This window comes from Polypterus senegalus, chromosome 7 (genome assembly GCF_016835505.1).
Source record: "Polypterus senegalus isolate Bchr_013 chromosome 7, ASM1683550v1, whole genome shotgun sequence".
Classification (NCBI taxonomy): Eukaryota; Metazoa; Chordata; class Cladistia; order Polypteriformes; family Polypteridae; genus Polypterus; species Polypterus senegalus.
This window is the reverse complement of record NC_053160.1, coordinates 165,342,812-165,364,118: the sequence shown is the minus strand read 5'-3', so window position 1 is coordinate 165,364,118 and position 21,307 is coordinate 165,342,812. Positions and strand designations below refer to the sequence as shown.

General features: G+C 37.3%; 1 protein-coding gene across 5 annotated transcripts in view; it reads left to right on the top strand.

The window, feature by feature from the left end:
* slc12a2 (solute carrier family 12 member 2) overlaps positions 1–21,307 on the top strand; it is a 201,910-nt gene that overhangs the window by 121,120 nt on the left and 59,483 nt on the right. For all 5 annotated transcript variants that reach the window (XM_039759496.1, XM_039759494.1, XM_039759493.1 and 2 more), the window contains exons 7-10: positions 653–761; positions 935–1,059; positions 3,731–3,815; positions 11,213–11,367. In XM_039759496.1, the coding sequence (XP_039615430.1) occupies positions 653–761; positions 935–1,059; positions 3,731–3,815; positions 11,213–11,367 (474 nt within the window). The remainder of the gene's footprint in view (positions 1–652; positions 762–934; positions 1,060–3,730; positions 3,816–11,212; positions 11,368–21,307) is intronic.

The window sequence follows — 21,307 nt, the reverse complement described above, 5'->3', positions numbered from 1 at the left end:
GTAAGAGCAAACATGTCAATACATGTGCCAGGTGATAGTTCTACCTGCTTAGATGCTGCTACTGTTGACTCACCCCAAAACACAGAGGAGAGGAACTTAAGTGCTGTGCGGAGCACACCATAAGACACCTCAACTGCAGGTAGTGGTGCCTGGATGCATCAATTGAGGTTCTACCAGCCAATAAAGGTCTGCAATATACTGATAACACATGTATGAGAATGATTAGAATAGTCTATATGGTTATTTCGGAGTGGCAGCTGGGCAGGGATTGAGGAGCATTCACATATGCACATTTACAAGATAATTGATCAGTAAAGGGTAAATTATGTAGAAATGTGTGTATGCCAGGATTTAGAAATCTGATTTTATTTGGGATGTGCATTTTTCTGTTTTTTTTGGTGTATATTTTCACTTTGTAATCCACACTAAATTTTATAAATGAGACACCAGAAGAGCATCTTTTGTATAATTTATTATCCAGCAACATTTGAAGGGTTTAAATGCTTTTGAAAGTTACTGCAACAAAACGAGATGTTCATTTCACTTTAAGACATGCAGCCTGTGAAAAGTGCAGAGATCTATACTCTGGTAATCCGAAACTCATCAGGTGGCTGATCTAATGAATGTTCATTTTGCTTTTCTTCTTTTAAAGGCTCAGCTTGTCCTTTTGGTGATTTTGGTGGTTGCCATCTTTAACTTTGTTATTGGGACCTTTATTCCTATGGAGTCAAAGGAACCCAAAGGATTCTTTGGTTATAAAGGTAAAACATTATAATAAAGTGCCATTTACACAGAATATTTTTTTTCTTTAATGGTCATCAATTAGAATACCAATCAATATAATATCCAATGGTTAATATTGAGGTGAAGTTTTATTGATAAGCTGTATTTTTTTTTCTTTTTTAACATGCTGTTTCTTTTTTGGTTTTTACAGCTGAAATATTGTTTGAGAACTTCGGACCAGATTTCAGAGATGAAACTTTCTTCTCTGTCTTTGCAATTTTCTTCCCGGCTGCTACAGGCATTCTTGCTGGGGCAAATATCTCAGGGGATCTTGCGGTAAGTTTGATATATATATATATAGGGGATATATATATATATATACAGTGGGATGCAAAAGTTTGGGCAACCTTGTTAATAGTCATTATTTTCCTGTATAAATCGTTGGTTGTTACGATAAAAAATGTCAGTTAAATATATCATATAGGAGACACACATAGTGGTATTTGAGAAGTGAAGTGAAGTTTATTGGATTTACAGAAAGTGTGCAAAAATTGTTCAAACAAAATCAGGCAGGTGCAGAAATTTGGGCACCACAAAAAAGAAATGAAATCAATATTTAGTAGATCCGCCTTTTGCAGAAATTACAGCCTCTAAACGCTTCCTGTAGGTTCCAATGAGAGTCTGGATTGTGGTTGAAGGTATTTTGGACCATTCCTCTTTACAAAACATCTCTAGTTCATTCAGGTTTGATGGCTTCCGAGCATGGACAGCTCTCTTTAACTCACACCACAGATTTTCAATTATATTCAGGTCTGGGGACTGAGATGGCCATTCCAGAACGTTGTACTTGTTCCTCTGCATGAATGCCTTAGTGGATTTTGAGCAGTGTTTGGTTGTTGTCTTGTTGAAAGATCCAGCCCGGCGCAGCTTCAGCTTTGTCACTGATTCCTGGACATTGGTCTCCAGAATCTGCTGATACTGAGTGGAATCCATGCGTCCCTCAACTTTGACAAGATTCCCAGTCCCTGCACTGGCCACACAGCCCCACAGCATGATGGAACCACCTCCATATTTTACTGTAGGTAGCAGGTGTTTTTCTTGGAATGCTGTGTTCTTTTTCCTCCATGCATAACGCCCCTTGTTATGCCCAAATAACTCAATTTTAGTTTCATCTGTCCACAGCACCTTATTCCAAAATGAAGCTGGCTTGTCCAAATGTGCTTGAGCATACCCGAGCATACCTCAAGCGGCTCTGTTTGTGCTGTGGGCGGAGAAAAGGCTTCCTCTGCATCACTCTCGTATACAGCATCTCCTTGTGTAAAGTCGCCAATGGTTGAACGATGCACAGTGACTCAATCTGCTGCAAGATGATGTTGTAGGTCTTTGGTGCTGGTCTGTGGGTTGACTCTGACTGTTCTCACCATTCGTAACTTCTGTCTATCCGAAATCTTTTTTGGTCTGCCACTTCGAGCCTTAACTTGAACTGAGCCTGTGGTCTTCCATTTCCTCAATATGTTCCTAACTGTGGAAACAGACAGCTTAAATCTCTGGGACAGCTTTCTGTATCCTTCCCTAAACCATGATGGTGAACAATCTTTGTCTTCAGGTCATTTGAGAGTTGTTTTGTGACCCCCATGTTGCTACTCTTCAGAGAAAATTAAAGGAGGAGGAAACTTACAATTGACCCCTTTAAATACTCTTATTATAGGATTCACCTGTGTATGTAGGTCAGGGGTCACTGAGCTTACCAAGCCAATTTGAGTTCCAATAATTAGTTCTAAAAGTTTTAGAATTAATAAAATGACAACAGTGCCCAAATTTATGCACCTGCCTGATTTTGTTTGAACAATTATTGCACACTTTCTGTAAATCCAATAAACTTCATTTCACTTCTCAAATATCACTGTGTGTGTCTCCTATATGATATATTTAACTGACATTTTTTATCGTAACAACCAACGATTTATACAGGAAAATAATGACTATTAACAAGGTTGCCCAAACTTTTACTGTATATATATATATATATATACTGTATATATACTGTATATAAAAATATGATGATGATTTATTTAATTGTATTATTGTTGTAGTTTAAATAAATGTATATCAGTAATGTGCATTTGTTTATTTACAGTCATCATATGCTGCTTCAAAATGCTAATGACTTGAATTAAAGTCTTGGCCCATGCACTAGCCATGTTAGCGTTAACATTCTTTTTATGTATGTGTAGTTTTCTCATAATGTTTCAGTTTTCACCCAAGAAGCCTTTAGTTTAATTAGATGTCTTTGAAGGAGAATTGCACTTTGTCGAGGTTTGGATTCTGCATTGTTCCTGATGATGCCAACATTGGCTCTAACCTCCTATGAAACTTTTCTAGAATAATAATTTTGGCAAAGAACAGATGCTTATTACTAAATGTCAGCAGTAACAAATTTTGTCATCCCATACACACCCTGATCTGGTCCAACACTAGTCATTTTTACAGTGACAGAGCTTGCCAAATGTTGGTGTAGTCTCCTTTTTATTTTGGGTCTTGCATGAGATGCAATAGTTTTTTGTTTTGTTTTTTTCTTTTTGTATCTCAGTATTTCCACATTGGTGCATATTTTCTAAATATTTATTTTCCTTAGAAAGATACAGGCATGCTACAAACCAGTTAGCAGAGTTTCTGGGTTACTTGAGGTATTCCCTGATGTAGGCATATTAATGTCTGGAGGCTTTTGGCATAGCTGTTTCTCTGATCCTGGAAAGTATTACCAAATGAATTCTTACAGTGTTCAAGTACAAGGAAATATACGCATTGAAATGCTTTTTGCATAGGGACTGTCATTTTGAATATTGCTATAGTCATTTTATTAAAATATTTATTTTTAAAAGGTATTGTTAACACTTTATAAGCATAGCCAATTGAAAACATTATATTTTATGTACTGGTTTAAAATATTAGCAGTATAAGTTTGCATATTTTCTATACATTACAACAGATTTTCTTTCTCTCTCAGGATCCACAGTCAGCCATACCAAAAGGAACTCTCTTAGCCATTTTAATAACGACTATCACTTATCTTGGGATTGCTGTATCTGCAGGTAAGTAGCTATTGCATTTAGATGAGCATCCCCATTTACTGTTTTATATTGTAATCCATTGCAATTTCCCCTTATGAGTTTATTGGAATTTGATATGTTCTTTAATTAAAAACTTTGTTACAGATTTGAAACTGTTTATTGATTTCATATCATATATGGTGTGCTGCTGCCTAATTTAAAAAGAAAATGTGTTATCAGTTAAGTATGATCACCATCAAATTCAGCTTTATTGGGTCTAATAAACCATAACGAGACTGATGATATCCATAACTCATTTAATACCCTTTCCATCTCACTAATGTACAATAGGTACACTGCTGCCTTACACCAAAGTCTTCTGAAATGGCATTATCATGGTATGTGCTACATATCACCCCACTGTAAATGTACTGAAGTGGTTACACTAATCCATCTTAATTAAAGGATGAGTGTTTTTTTATGTGTGTCCATTTAGTTGCTATGCCTCTGTCATTCCAACAGATGGCACATCAAAAATAGTAGCGCTGCTTTAATGAATCCCATACCAAATGTCATATAACAGAGAGGTATGCATTGCATTTATCATTCCATCAATGCATCACAAACACTGCATTTTATTACTACTTGCATTATAAAATACATTCTAATAGATGGTGCAGTGCGAATGTTAATGCTGAGGTCTACGTTGATTACTTAGATTTCAACCCATCTTTGACAGGTAGCACAGTTAGTAAAATTGTAACATGTTTACATTCTCCAGGAATGTAACCTATTTTTATTCAATGTGCTAAAAATTGGTTTGACTAAGAAAGCTTTAATTGCTGTTCCAATGCAGATTTTACAGTATCTTTGTTTTATACCATGGGTGGGCAAATTCGTTCCTGGAGGTCCGCAGTGGCTGCAGGTCTTTTTTCCAACCCAGTTGCTTAATAAGAAGCCCTTATTGCTCAAGTAACACTCCTGCTTCATTTTAATTGTCTTGCTTATTAAGATTCTGAACACTTATTGCTTATTTTAGTCTTAAACAGCTGTATTTTGGTTTTTAATTTCTCCTTATTAGCAATAAGATGCAAATGACAAAAGAAACCAGCATTTCTCCATTTAGTTTGTTTCCATTTACACCTGTTTGGATTAATTAAATACTTGTAAGGAAGGTGAAGAGAAAAAAAGTAAAGGACTGAGAATTACTCATCCGTTTTACACTTCAAATCATTTGAGTGATATCCTTAGAAAGGAAAAAAAAATCTAGGATATTAGAATGACCTGACATGGCAGATTTAAAGCACTAACAAGCCATGAAATTAAACTTTTGGCAAGGATTGTTTTCTAATTAGGCAACTGGGTTGGAACAAAAACCTACAGCCACTGCGGCCCTCCAGGACTGACTTTGCCCACCCCTGTTTTACAATGTGCATATTTTGTCTATGAAAAGTATAGGCAGCATTGTAGGGCCACTTTATCTAGTTTGTTTGCTTTTGAGCCTATTAAAATATCTCTTAATTGTTTCTGCCTTAATTAAAATGAAGTGATTAGATTAGATTAAGTTAGATTACATTAGATAATGATCTTGTTTTATGTTAATTTTCCACTGTTGAACCAAATTGTGCCAGAACTTATATTCTGTTTAGTTCCTGCTGTAATGACAGTACTTTTTGTTTACATTGTTTTAGCCAGCCCAAGTCCAGCTTTCTCAGCAAGACCTGCACATGGATTACAGTAACATGCTTAATGTTACTTAATATTGTATCAGGACAGTATTTCAGTACTCCTGTGTACCTGTCATTCACTCATTTATTTTCTGAGCCCATCTCAAGGTTGTAGTGAACTACAGCATATTCCAGTTGTAAATTGTATTTTGTGAATTTCCCCTTGGGATTAATAAAGTATCTATCTATCTATCTATCTATCTATCTATCTATCTATCTATCTATCTATCTATCTATCTATCTATCTATCTATCTATCTATCTATCTATCTATCTATCTATCTATCTATCTATCTATCTATCTATCAGATGCAAGATGGGTACCATTCCAGATATTATGCCAATAAACCTTTTATGTCACTCACTTAGGGCCATTTTGAATCGCCATTTAACCTGCTTGTGTTTGAAGTGAAGAATGAGAAAATGACACCTTCCCAGGCAGTTAACTGAACATAGATCTCTGGAGCTGAGTTGGAGTAGTAGTAAATATGCACCTTTGCCATTGTCATTCAGTGTTGCCAACAAAAAAAATAGTAATTGACTAAGCAGATATTTGATATTCTCTCTCTTTGTATGGAAGTATTTGTGGCTAAAGCATCAACTTCAATTCAGGAGGCGCGCAGGACGTGCTTGGTCATATGACCTAAATTTCCCTTGTGCATCCTGCTTTTGCTGCTCTGTTAACAAAACTACTGAACTGAAACAAAAGCAAAACTACTTGAACTGAAGCAAGCATATGTATGTAGTAGGCAACAGTTTTAAAATAGATCCTTGCATGCCTTTACATTGACCCAGGTAAAACTGTTCCTCTTATTACTTAGGTGTTTCTGTTTTATAGTATATTTGTGTCTTTGGTGTTGTTCAGAATAATTACCTTCTCAATAAGGTGCAAAGAGGAACTGCAGGTTCTTTATGTTATACTACCTGTAATGTCTTGTGTAACTTAGATTGCTGGACAGCTTAGTGGTGTGTTGGATGTTTGTGCAAAATCGCAGCTCCAAGAAATTAAGTTAAAAACATTTTTCCAATCACTGTGTGAATGGGTTTTGCAGTTCCTTCTGGTGTCAGTGCATTTTTTGATTCCTTGATACTTGATGACTAGATTGTCCTAGTATGAGTGAATGTAATTATGTGTATATATATATATACACACACACACAGTATTTTGCAATGGAATGGTTTGGCAATTCCTGTGTATTGCTTGATTATGCTTAGGTAATGCCTGGCCTCTGCAACACAGAGTTAGACAAAGTTAGTAAACTGGTAAATTGATGGTTGGAAATAGGTAGCTTTTATGGACATCATTTTGCAAGATACGTCACACTTTGTAATGCTCTGTCATGCATTACTTAATTGGACAGCATCTAGTAGACCCCAAATCAGAGTCTTTGACCTACCATGGTGCCTTTTACCCACCTACTTATTATTTTTTCTTTTTTAGTGTAATATACTTTTACCACCAGATGGCATCTAGGATTTCACATGACATGAACATATCTGAACAAATATAAATGCATCTAGAACAGCACTTCTTTCACTGTCCTTTTCTATTTTAATTAATGACTGATATAAATTATTTTCTGTATTTCACAAATACTGTAAATTATTATAAAAACAGTAAATTTAAGTAAAGATTTTTAGATTCACCAAACCTATGTCTGTCCGTCAATGTTTATGTTATTCATTCAAAGTGGTGAATACATATGTGCATTTTAATATTAAATTTCAGTTTTGGAAAGAGGAAACAGACTTGCACTGGGCCCGTAAGGTATATCCGATTCTTAGATACAGATAGCTAGGGAGCAACTCTGGAGGAGACCCCAGAACATACATATTCAATACAGATGATTTTTTCCTCATTAAAAAAATGTCTGTGAACAAGTGAAGATAGCATATTTCTTTTTCTGTTTGACAATTTTCTGTGGCTTTGTACTGTTCTGTTTCACTGTCTGGCATCACACTGTACATCACCTCATCTTTATACTTTCTGTTCATATTTCTTCTTTTTTTGTATTGTTACCTATTTCCAGTCTATTTGACTATAGTGTGTTCATGCAAAAGCAGTTAGAAAAAATGTTAAGCTACAAGTGTTGACAACTTTGTTGGTACCCCATACAAAAAATGAAAAACACACAGTTGTGTCTAAAATAACTTGAAACAGACAAACGTAATTGGCACCTATTGTTTACTTTATTCAGCAAAAGTCACTTTTTTTTGAGTTTTGATTCAACAAAATATTTCAAATAATAACGCAATTGAAAATTGCATGGACAAAAATGATGAGACCCTTAACCTAATATTTTGTTGCACAACCTTTAGAGGCAATTACTGCAAACAAGTGATTCCCTATGGCTCTTAATGAAACTTTTACACCTGTCAAAAGGTAGGTTGGCCCACTCTCTTCCTAAGCAAATTGCTCCAACTGTGTCATGTTTGAAGGATGCTGTCTCCAGACTGCAGTTTTCAGTTCTTTCCATAGATGTTCAGTAGGATTCAAATTGGGGCTTATAGAAGGCCACTTCAGAATAGTTTAGTTTGAAATGTTTTGTTCTTATTCTGTTGGAGGATCCATGACCAGTGACTGAGACAGAGCTTTCTGACACTGTGCAGTATGTTTTGCTCTAGAATGCCTTGATAGTTGTGAGATTTTGTTGTTCCCTACACAAACTCAAGGTTTCCTGTGCAAGACACAATAAAGCAGTCCCCAAAAAATAAGCAAGTGTCCTCCATGTTTCTCAGTAAATTTGGTGTTCTTTTCTTTGAAAGCTTTTTTTTTTTCGTGTGGTCATAGAGATGATGTGACCTCCCAGAAAAGCTCTAGTTTTGTCTGATCTATCCAAAGGACATTTTCCCAGAAGCATTGTGGCTTGTCAATATGCATCTTAGCAAATTCCAGTGTGGCTTTTTAATGTTTTTCTTTCAACAGTGGAGTCCTCATCCATTAAGCCCACTGTCGCATGGTTCTTAACCTTTTAGTTCAACTTACATCTCTTTGGAAGTTGTCCTTGGCTTTTGGTGTATCATTCTCATTATCATTATGCCCATTCTGGGGTCATTCAGCGAGGTTGGCTACAGTCTCATGGACCATAAACTTTTTAATAATATTTCCAATTGTTGTCACAGGAACATGAAGATGGTCTTATAGTTTTTGCCTTTAACATGCTTGTTTATAATTTTATTTGTGATTTTCTCAGACAGTTCTCTCCTTTACTTTCTCTGGTCCATGTTTAGAATGGGACACACTCCAAACAGCATAGTGACTACTTCTCTCCATTTAAATAGGCTTAATGGCTGATTGCACAATTGTAGATACACTATATTGCCAAAAGTATTTGGACGCCTTCCTTTAGACATATGAATTTTAGTGAAATCACATTCTTAATACATAGGCTTTAATTTGGAGTTGGCCCACTCTTTGTAGCTGTAACAGCTTCAGCTCTTCTGGGAAGGCTTTCCACAAGGTGTAGGAGTGCGTTTATGGGAATTTTTGACCATTCTTCCAGGAGAGCATTTGTGAGGTCAGGCACTGACTTAGGACAAAAAGGCCTGGCTCACAGTCTCCACTCTAATTCATTACCAAAGGTGTTCTGTCGGGTTGAGGTCAGGGCTCTGTGCAGGCCAGTCAAGTTCCTCCACAACAAACTCACTCATTCATTTCTTTATAGACCTTGCTTTGTGCACTGGTGTACAGTCATGTTGGAACAGGAAGGGGTCATCCCCAAACTGTTCCCACAAATTTGGGAGCATGAAATTGTCCTAAATGGCTTTGTATGCTGAAGCATTAAGAGTTCCTTTCACTGGAACAAAGGGGCCAAGTCCCACTCCCTGAAAAACAACCCCACGCCATAATTCCACCACCACCAAACTTTACACTTGGCACAAGGCTGTCAGGCAAGTACTGTTCTCCTGGCAACTGCCAAACCTAGACTCGTCCATCATATTGCCAGACAGAGAAGCGTGATTCATCACTCTAAAGGACACGTCCCCACTGCGCTAGAGTCCAGTGGCGGTGTGCTTTACACCATTGCATCCGACGCTTTGCATTGCACTTGCTGATATAAGTCTTGTATACAGCTGCTTAGCCATGGAAACCCATTCCATGAAGCTTTCTACACACTGTTCTTGAGCTTTTGGAAGTCTGTAGCTATTGACTCTGCAGAAGGTTGGCGACTTCTGCACTATGTGCTGTCCCTGCTCTGTGATTTTACGTGGCCTACCACTTCATGGCTGAGTTGCTGCTGTTCCCGATTACTTCCACTTTGTTATAATACCAGTTGATCGTGGAATATTTAGTAGTGAGGAAATTTCACAAATCGACTTCGTGGCATCCTATAACAAATGGTACCATGCTTGTATTCACTGAGCTCCTGAGAGCGACCAATTCTTTCACAAATGTTTGTAGAAGCAGTCTGCATGCCTAGTTGCTTGATTTTATACACCTGTGGACTTTGAAGTGATTGGAACACCTGAATTCAGTAGTTTAGAGGGGTGTCCCAATACTTCTGGCAATATAGTATATGTGTGATAGTAATTAAAGAAAAGAGCTAGTTTGAAAAATCACCTACTAATTATGATCTTTTCTAGGTGTACCAGCAAATGTGTCCAGGCCATTTTAGAATATCTTTGTGGAATAAGCAAAACTTTATCTCTTTTCACACTTGCTTTACTTTAGATGATGACATATCAAAGCCATGGAGGTATATATTGAACAGCTGCTTTTCATTTTGTAACTTTTCTGAAGGCATATAGCCTTTTTCAATGAGCTCTAATGATATCAACAAATTTGCCCACATCTTTAGATCTTCACTCTGTATGTTTATACAAAACATTATGTAGTCTTTTTATTTCCACCCAGATCTCTCACATGCTTTTTATATAAAAAGATTCTTTTTTGTAGTGAATATACAGTAGTTTTTAGTGTCAACATTCAGCAACAAAAATACAGATCTGTTAGTGTTATAATGGAATATTTGACATATTAAAGAAAGACAGGTGTTATTTATGAGAAATGCTAGCCACATTTGTCCTAACCATTGGTTATAAAATAAATTATTTGTAGCTTAATGTTCATTTTTTTAAGACAATTCAATATACAAGATGCCTTAATGATTATGCTAATTTGAAGATGTACTAATATAAATACTCTGGCCAGTCCTATTTACATTACTTTTGTTCAGACTGCATGTTTGTTTATTTTTTGAAATTGTTTTAGTTTTGAATGCCTTGTTCATATATGTTTAGATTTGTTTATGTGCAGTTCCTAATGTGAAATAAGGACAACATATACACTTATGCCAAACATTATTTTGCCTTGTTTTTTTAATTAGTTCCTTATATTATGTAATATTGGAAAGAAAACAAAGTGTGAATATTTACATACTTTCCTCAAAGGGCTGTATTGTCAAAAATTACCCTTTCACACTGTCCAAGCGTGAGATGTTATGACTTTCATAGAATTTTGATGAAGCAGCATATGAATGAGAAACATTCCCAGGATCTTTTTGACCTCCATCATCATTAAAGAACTAATCCATTTTCCTTTCAAGTCTTTTTAAATATTAAAGAACATACCAAACATATAAAAATTTCCTTTGATTCCTAAAATGTGAACAAAAGTTTGAGATTTGCCTTTTTTGTAATAATTAGCTGGGTTTATGAACTAAAGTACTTAGTGGACATATCCTGAAATCATTTCATTCCTTTTATCTTCCAGGTTCTTGTGTTGTACGTGATGCCACTGGGAACTTTAATGATACAGTCAGTATGGGAAAATTTTCAAATTGTACAGAAGCAGCTTGTAAATTGGGATATGACTTTTCTTCCTGTAAAAACAACAAATGCAGTTATGGCCTCATGAATGACTTTCAGGTTAGTCTAGCTTTGCAGAACATATATTTATACATTTGTATTATATATAATATTATTATATTGATATTGAAACAAGTAATCTTGTAAATTCAATCAAACCAATTATGAACCAGATACAAGAATTGGTGTAAAAACTTGATGAATTCAAAATATAAGAAATGAGCAATGCAATTTCAAAGAATGAAAGAGTTTCAGTTCTAAAGTCTGACAGAGGAATCATTTGCTTTTAGCATGGGTTTGAATCGGGGGCCAGTAGGACACTTATGAACAATCACTAAGGCAAATCTAGTATGATATCTGTACTTCTTAAGCTACAAGAAATACTTTGAAGTGGGTTATTAAATACAGAGAAAAAAGTCTTTGGAACAAGCTGACCCATTTCCTGGTCATGGTAGAAGTGCATTTGGTACAATACTCTGGTATTGATTATAGTATTTTATTTTCTGGATATGTATGGGTTGGAAAACTTAGAAGTCTGCAATACAGTTAAAGAAAGAGATTTAAATGATGGCCTTACATTAGTGTAAAAGATCAGGCAGATTCCAACAAAGCTTTAAGGCTGCCTATTTATAATAATGATCATAATTTACATGATTCACATAGAAGCAGTCTGCTTTGTCAAAGACTGGGATCTTCAAGGATTCTAGAAACATTGGTACTTTTGAGCTCTTACACGATTGTTGTACATTCAGAAGTTCTCTTCATCTACAGGATGCTTTAGTTACCATTATTTTAAAGTGCAAGTTATGTATACAAATAATATGATTAGCTGGAAAGCTTGTTTAATTCCAATTAAGACACATTTTTGTGAAATTGGTGCTCTTCAAAGCTGTTTTTATTGCTACGCTAATCATACGTTAATTTCTTTTCACAATACCCTTAAATAACATAGACATCTTGAGATTTATTTACATTGTTGTGAAATAGTATGTATCCTTTACTGATTTCTTCAACTATTGGCAAGAATTTAAACGTTTATCTAATATCAGGTAAAGGGTGCCTAAGTGAACAAATTATATAGTTTTTAACTTTATCTATTGAACAAAAGTGTCCAACACCAGTTGTCTCTGTGTGAAAAAGAAAGTGACCCATAGTTAAAACTACCCAATTAATGGGATAATTAGACTCTGAGGATAAATATATGCAAGCCGTTTTGGTGTAAAACTCCATTATTTTGATCTTACCATCAGAGTCCAGATGCCAACAAAAAATGTAAGTAATTATTTGCTGGCAGCTGGCAAATAAATGTAGGGTAACAAATGCTCAGGAACTTCACTGAATCTCCAAAGGAACCAGACCTTTTCTTGAAAGAGTAATGAATATTCTCATGAGGACTTCAGAAACTCACGTCCTGCCCACATCCCGCTCAGCATCAACAGTTTAGATGTAGAGATTGTTAGGAGTACCAAGTTCCTCGGAGTGCACTTAACTGAGGAACTTACGTTGACACATAACACCTCATCATTAATCAAGAAAGCCCTGCAGAGACTACACTTCCTGAGGCGGCTGAAGCAAGCACGTCTTCCCCCTTCCATCCTCACCATGTTCTACAGAGGCACCATAGAGAGTGTCCTGACCAGCTGCATCACTGTCTGGTATGGCAACTGCAACATATCTGACCACAAGCGCCTGCAAAGGATAGTGAAGCAGAGAACATTATTGGGGTGCCTCTCCCTTCACTACAGGACATATTTTACAAACGCAGTGTCCGCAAGGCCTGCAGCATTGTGCAGGACCCCTTACACCCCTCACATGGATTTTTCACACTTCTGCCATCCAAGAGAAGATACTGCAGCATCAAAGCCAAATCTGCGAGGCTGCAGGAGAGTTTTTACCCCCAAGCTGTTAGACTCCTTAACACCAGGCTGCCCACTGGGACCCACACGGCCTCAACCACCACTAAAAACCGAACTTTTATACATGAAAACCACTATCCTGCTAAGATGAGTGTGCATGTAGAAAAGAACTGAAAATCTCATACTGACCTCTAAGGATTTTGACACTCTTGATATCCTTATGCTATGAAACGTTCTGACCTGTCATTGTTTACACACGTCTTAAACAACTATTATCATACACTGATAATTTCTGTATTATCTATATCTATTATTTATTATTTATTTATTTATTATATTACATATCTTACACATCAATATTGCTGCTACTTGTGTGTCCTATCTTTGCACAATGTCTTGTCTTGTTTGTGTTTTAATTTAAAATTTTTAAATTTTTATTCTATTTTTAATTTACTATCATCATGTTGTTACACTGTGGACCCTGAGCTTCGCAATTTCGTCTATCTGTATACTTGTATATGGTTGAGATGACAATAAAGTTCACTTTGACTTGGACTTTTGATGAGGTGGCACATTGCCAAAAAATACTCAATGGGCGCATTGTAAAATCATCCAGAAAGTTTCAAAGGGTCCTAAAAAATCTACAGCTTCTCTTGGCCCAGCAAAGGGAAGTTTTTAAAGGATTTTATTTAACTTGACTCCTCTGTCCGTTTGTTTGTTGGGTCAAATCTTGCAGCTGATTTTAAACCCACTTTTTGGCAAAGCAAATTTCTTTAAATTCTGCATACGTGTTCAGTATCAATGACAATACAATGATCAGTCAAAACTGATGCGATTACGTAAAAAATTTCGCCATAATTAATGGTCATGCAATTCCAATTAATGCACACACAACAATGGCAGAGAGAGAATATAGTGAGATATAGGAGCATACAAGTGAGAGACGCATTGGATTGCCCCCACTTGCCTCTTCCATTGAGTGGAGTGGGTAAATATGCATGCCAACTTTACTTGTTTACTCTTGCCGTTCTGTCATCGGTGTTTTTTTTTTTGCAGCGACCGAGCGCTAATATCATAAGAGTCTGAACAGAAAAATAGATACCAAAATATACAGGTAAAATTCCGTTACAACAATCTCCCAGGGACCTAAAAAATATTTTGTTCTAACGAAAATTTCGTTGTAATGAGATTCTGTATTTGTCACTATAGTGCTTTCTTTAACTTGCGTCCAGGCGTTTGCAATCATTTCAATAGCTTCTTTGCATTAATTTTAATCTCCTCCTGCCTACAAGTTATGCTGACGAGAATTTTTCTCAGCATTTCCTTGCCATAATACACTTTCAGGGTGCAAATGATGCCCAAATCCAGTGGCTGAAGCACTGCCGTGCAATTAAGTGGGAGGAATTCAACGCGAACATTATTCTTCATATTTTGGGGTTTCTGAACTCTTCTGGGATCACCCCACTCCCGACCCAACTGGAACGCTGAAGTGCATCCCCAAGCGAGATTGCAGCGTCTGTGGAAGATTGTTTGTCCGTTGCTGGGGCAGGGCAACAGCAGGCTCACAGCGCTTCAGTGAAGCGCCACTGAAGGAAATCATAAAAGATCAGGGTCGAGCTATAAGTCCTTGTCTTGAACCCCAAAGCAAGAGGCTTAGTCTCAGTACTTTAGCAAAACCAGCTTTATTCAGCTTGAAACAGGAACGGCACAGTTATTTATTGTAGTGGGGTCTGCCACTCTCCTATAAACAGACACAGCAGTCAGACAGGATCGTGGCCAGGTCAATAACCAAATAATCCTGTTATCTGCATTTACAATGTACCTTGCACCACCCATCAAGATCTTTTCTGTTTGCTTTGCTGGAGAGACACAGCATAGCTGTGAGCCTGCTGTTTTCCCCGGCAACGGATAAACTGTCATCCACAGATGCGTAGACCACACTTCAGGAAGCTGTTCGTCGTGCTGTCTAGTTGGGGGAGGTCCCAAGAGAGTTTACAAACATTGCATTTTCTTAAATGAGTGCCACATTAATAGTAATGTTTCTTGAACGAACATCACTGAACCACATAAAAACTGCTTTTTCGACGTCTTCAAATGCAGCAGTTCACATACGTTTGCAACCCAAGATTTTTCTTCTTTTTTTGCTCGGTCTTTCAAGAAAGTTGACAGTGTCGATGGTGAAATTCCGAATTCACTGGCAACATCTTTTTTCTTTTTGCCGCAATCGAGAGCTGCAAATATGTAAAGTTATTTTTTTCTAATATGAACTGTTAAAGTTTTTTCGTGTCTGCCTTTTCTATAGGAGGGTGACAATGAGTTAAGTTCCAATGGATGTTTTTCCAGTGTTGATAAGCAATAAGCAGAAGGTATCACTGAAAACCACCGAAAACAAAAAAGGCAAAAAAAAAAATAGTATGAAGAAAAAAAAAAAATTACAGTGTTTCTGTTTCGGGGATCGTTGTGCACAACTGAGCTGCGGCCACAGAACGAACTGCTCTGTGGATGATTTATTCAGGCATTTCAAGGTCTTTTGGGCACTTCATTGTAATGAAAGTATTTGCAGAATGTACTTCATAGTAACGAGATTTCTATAGACTCGCGTCATATGGGGAAACTGTCGGGACCATAAAAATACTTTGTTGTAATGAAAATTTCGTTGTAAAGATATTCTTTATAATGGAATTTTACCTGTACTTTTAAAGAAGCTTCCTGTTCGTGAAAAATTATTAAAGAAAAATCATTTGCAAAATGCTCAAAAGACTAAAAAGTTAAAAAATAAACTATACCATTTTTTTAAGTTAAATGATTTTATTTACTTTAGTTATAAATGCACTAAAAAGCAAAAATATTTTTCTTTAACCACAATTTTTGTTGTTACAGTATATGTGAGTAAATAAAATCGTGGGGTGCTCATAAATTCATTAATTCAATCAAGTAATAGAATAGCTAATTTCATCATAAAATATAAAAAAAAAACAACAACATTGTAATTCCCCACCATGATAAACAAGTTTCAAAAATTGCATTAATAATGAATAACAGATAAAATCTTGTTGAATGTTAACTTTTAGTGGACATAGAAAAGATACTGCAGTACAATTAATGGAGTGTATATGTCAATAAAATTATATTTACTTCTTAGTTAAAACACTTTTGCAAGGAGCCTTCTTATCTAGCGGTTGCACGTTACCTTAATTCAGGTGTTATTTATTTGGTGAAGTTGACGGTCCTGCTCATATAAAGGGTTTCAAAGGAGCTACAGTTTAAAAAACAAGTCACCTTTGTCTCAATAGTCCCTCAAACCTATTACTCAGAGACTTAATAGATTTAAACACTTTTTAACCTTTTCCAGGCAGCAGCTTGTCAGCTGAATTTTACTGTAGATTTTAGGGATTATACTGTCAACAGAAGACAAAACATACAGTAACTGATAAATGCCATTGTGAGGAAAATTACTACATATATTAGTACTGCTCAGCTGAGCAGAACTTCAGGAGCTAATTGTATGTTATTCTACAAGCACACATGATGCTTACTCACTCATCAGATTATGCTGGTCACTAGTAATTTTTGTATTAACATGAAGATGAAACAATTAATCACTTCCATTTCATTTTAACTCTTTTTGTGAACATTTTTGTGAAAAGAGTAAGTACAATACAAAAAGAAACTGCAATTATGAAATCATTTTAATCAGTTTTGATAGTCTCTTACAAAACACAGATATATAAGCTACAACAACTTTTATTAATAACATCAAAGTATAAAAGTTTGCTGTCGTGTAATTAACAAGTAGAATGACCATTCATGAGCTTTCTTGCAGAAATTGAATGGCTCATTCCTTATTTTTAGGTTTAGTTTTGCTCAGTTGTGGAAATCATTTTTACAGTTACCTACAGAGACTGTGTTGCAGCTGCTGATTTTCTATTTTTCACACTTGTTTGGATAATTGTCTTTCACATGCATGCAGTACATACTGAATCTCAGCTTGCTAGTTCTGCTGTAGATTCAAGATTTTTCTAATTCATTTCAAAAGTGTAAATTGCTGTTAGCTGAAACATTTATGTTGTAAGTTAAGCGTGGCTTCCTTGCTGCGTGAAACAGAATACATATTTTATCTTGTTCTTCTTTAAAGTGAAGTGTTCCATTGAAAGGTTTTAGAAAAGAAACTTGAAGGAAACATAAATAAACATTAAGTTTTCTTGGACGCTTACAATTTCTTTACAGGGTAGAAGGCATTTGAAAAGTTTATTTTTTGCATTAATTATTTAAAAACTGAAAACATACACTGTTAAAAGGACTTTCCAGGATATTGCATGATTATACTGTGACTGTGTAAGTTCTTTGAGCATCATCCTTTAGCTGGAGCATAACATTATAAACAATTCTGGATAAAGCATTAGGATTGCTGGAATATATAGAGGCTTTGTGTGAAAATGTTCACTTATTTTAATCTAAATATATGAAATGCTAAGGGTTGTGTCCATCTGCCACGCAATTACTTGTAAATCACTAGGGCTAGAAACTTGATTTTGGCCTTAATCGAAAGTTTATGGTGTGATAGACACATTTTTTGCTTCACCAGTGCCTAACGGCAACCTCCACTAAGCTAATGGGGTATGGGTCTTTCTTTCGGCGCACTTTGCAGGCAGACTACTTGAGAAGGTGACATGGCAGAAAGAAAAATTGAGTAGCAATATGTGCTGTGATTGAAGCAATTTTCAAAAACTAATTAAGTGAAAGTAAGAGGAATAATGGCAGCTCCAGAGCACTGCACTTCAAGCACATGTGAGGGAGAACCTGCCGGTACTTGCAAACTACTGGGGCTAGATCCCTGATCTTGGGAGGAGAGGTCTGCTTGTTTCCTAGTTATTATATATGTAGATGACTCCTTTATCTGAACTGACCAATATAATCAGTATTCATTACAATTGTTTGCATAAGCTTTTTTTTTTATTTGAGCATAAATAATTTAAGTGACCCGCTGGACACACAGTGGGTGGGACTGAACCTGCAGTCTTGTGGTGTTAAGTCCAGTTTATGATACAACACCACAGTACCTGACATATTTTATACGGTATATAAACAACCAGAGGCTGCTGTAATATGTTTTTGTAAGTGAAATAGACATTTTACATTTAGAATATGAAATTGTGCAGAAACATAGGTTACTATTCTTTTTCATAAAGACGCATTCCTTTTGAGAGTAACAAATCTATTTTCACATAAGTGCTAAATGCCCATAGGTAACTATCCATCCATCCATCCATCAATCCTCTTCCGCTTATCCGAGATTGGGTCGCGGGGGCAGCAGCTTGAGCAGAGATGCCCAGACTTTCCTCTCCCCGGCCACTTCTTCCAGCTCTTCTGGGGGAATCCCGAGGCATTCCCAGGCCAGCCGGGAGACATAGTCCCTTCAGTGTGTCCTGGGTCTTCCCTGGGGCCTCTTCCTGGTTGGACATGCCCAGAACACCTCGCCAGGGAGGCATCCAGGAGGCATCCTGATCAGATGCCAAAGCCACCTCATCTGACTCCTCTCAAAGCAGGGGAGCAGTGGCTCTACTCTGAGCCCCTCTCGGATGACTGAGTTTCTCACCCTATCTTTAAGGAAAAACCCAGACAGCCTGCAGAGAAAACTCATTTCAGCCGCTTGTATTTGCAATCTCGTTCTTTTAGTCACTACCCATAGCTCATGACCATAGGTGAGGATAGGAACGTAGATCGACTGGTAAATTGAGAGCTTTGCCTTACGGCTCAGCTTCTTTTTCACAACGACAGACCAATGCAGAGTCCGCATCATTGCGGACGCCGCACCGATCTGCCTGTCGATCTCACGCTCCATTCTTCCCTCACTCGTGAACAAGACCCTGAGATACTTGAACTCCTCCACTTGGGGCAGGATCTCGCTCCAAACCCTGAGAGGGCACTCCATCCTTTTCCGGCTGAGCACCATGGTCTCGGATTTGGAGGTTACTGATTCCCATCCCAGCCGTTTCACACTCAGCTGTGAACCGATTCAGAGAGAGCTGAAGATCATAGCCTGATGAAGCAAACAGGGCAACATCATCTGCAAAAATCAGTGACCCAATCCTTAGTCCACCAAACCGAACCCCCTCAACACCCTGGCTGCACCTAGAAATTATTTCCATAAAAGTTATGAACAGAATTGGTGACAAAGGGCAGCCCTGGCAGAGTCCAACTCTCACTGGAAACGGGTTTGACTTACTACCGGCAATGCAGACCAAGCTCTGACACTGGTTGTACAGGGACCGAACAGCCCTTATCAGGGGGTCCGGTACCCCATACTCCCGGAGCACCCCCACAAGATTCCCGGAGGGACACGGTCGAATGCCTTTTCGAAGTCCACAAAACACATGTAGACGGGTTGGGCAAACTCCCATGCACCCTCCAGGACCCTGCACTGTTCCTCCTGAATCCGAGGTTCGACTATCCGACGGACCCTCCTCTCCAGAACCCCCGAATAGACTTTTCCAGGCAGGCTAAGGAGTGTGATCCCTCTGTAGTTGGAACACAACCTCCGGTCCCCCTTCTTAAAGAGGGGGGACCACTACCCCGGTTTGCCAATCCAGAGGCATTGTCCCCGATGTCCATGCGATGTTGCAGAGACGTGTCAACCAAGACAGTCCTACAACATCCAGAGCCTTGAGGAACTCCAGGTGTGTCTCACCCACCCCTGGGGCCCTGCCACCGAGGAGTAACTAAACATTGCATTTACACAAGTAAAAGTATTCTTATGCCAGTAGTATTCCAAATAGTGGCTGCTTATAGGAGTTAGACTGACAAAGATTTCTGTTTAAAGCATGGAATATTTCATGGTAGTGGACTAATTTTAAAAATATATGTGTAGTAGAAGATAATTATGGAATCATTGAAAACATACTGTTTTCTGGTTAGTTTAACATTAGTTTGGTGATGCTCAGAGCACTAAAGCTGTTAAGGATTAGTCTATGCATAATGCTATCCTCTTGAGCATTATTTAAAGTAACATAATTTCCTTCAAAGTTCTGGATAAAAGCTTGAAAGTGCAGTGTTTAATTTTTGTCAACCCTTTGCATATGCAGCTTGTTGACAGTTGTTAATGTGCAGCTCACCTCTTAAGAGACATCATGAAATGTTTCCATAGAGATATCCAGCGTGTACAGTACCGTAGAAAGTCTTAAGCACTTGTGAAAAAATGTAGTAAAATGTGAAGTACTTTAAAAAATAATACCATGAATAGCTTTATTAATCACTATAGTAGAAAGTGCTGTAAACAGATAAAAAAAACAAAAGAAATCAGTATTTGGTGTGACTACACTTTGCCTTAAAAAACAGCAACAATTCTCTTTTTTTTTCACTTGCATGCATTTTCTGAATCTACAGTACTTGCGTGTTATTTTGCTGCAAGACATTTGGAGAATATGCCCCAGTTCTACTGCAGACTATGGCTGTCTTTCTTGCTTCTATCTGTGCACATAATCACAGACCGTGGTACTCATGATGATCAGGGATCAATGGGAGCGAAACCATCTATTACTAGATTCCCTGTTCCTCTTTTTTGCTGTAGATAGTTTTTTTTTTATTTTTGGCCATGTGTTTGGTTTAATTATCATTCTACAGAATAAAGTTTTGCTCACTAGATGCCTCGCTGATGGTATTGTTTGATGCATAAAAAACTGCCTGTATTTCTCAGCTGTGAGGAGGCCATCGATTTTAATTAAATGACCAACTCCATTTGTGGAGATGCAACCCCAAACCTGCAGGTTATCTCCAACATGTATCCATGAACCTTTCTCTAGCCATTTTCCAGACACACTGCTTTCTGTTAGGGCTAAAAATGTCAAATTATGACTCATCAGTTCAAAGCACCAGCTGCCTTTTTTTTGCACACCAGTTCTTGTGTTTTCATATGTAGCTGTGTTGTTTGGCTTTTTTCCCCATTATGGAGGATTGGATTTTTGGTTGCATCTCTTCCATGAAGACCATTTCTGACAAGACATCTCTGAACTGTAGATGGGTCTAATAGAGCCCCATTGGTTTCTGGTAGTTCTGAGCTTATAGTGGTCGTAGACACTGACCTTTGCACAGTACTGTAGTTTCTGTATAATTCAACAAAATAATGGTAGGCACTTGTTTCTGTTTGT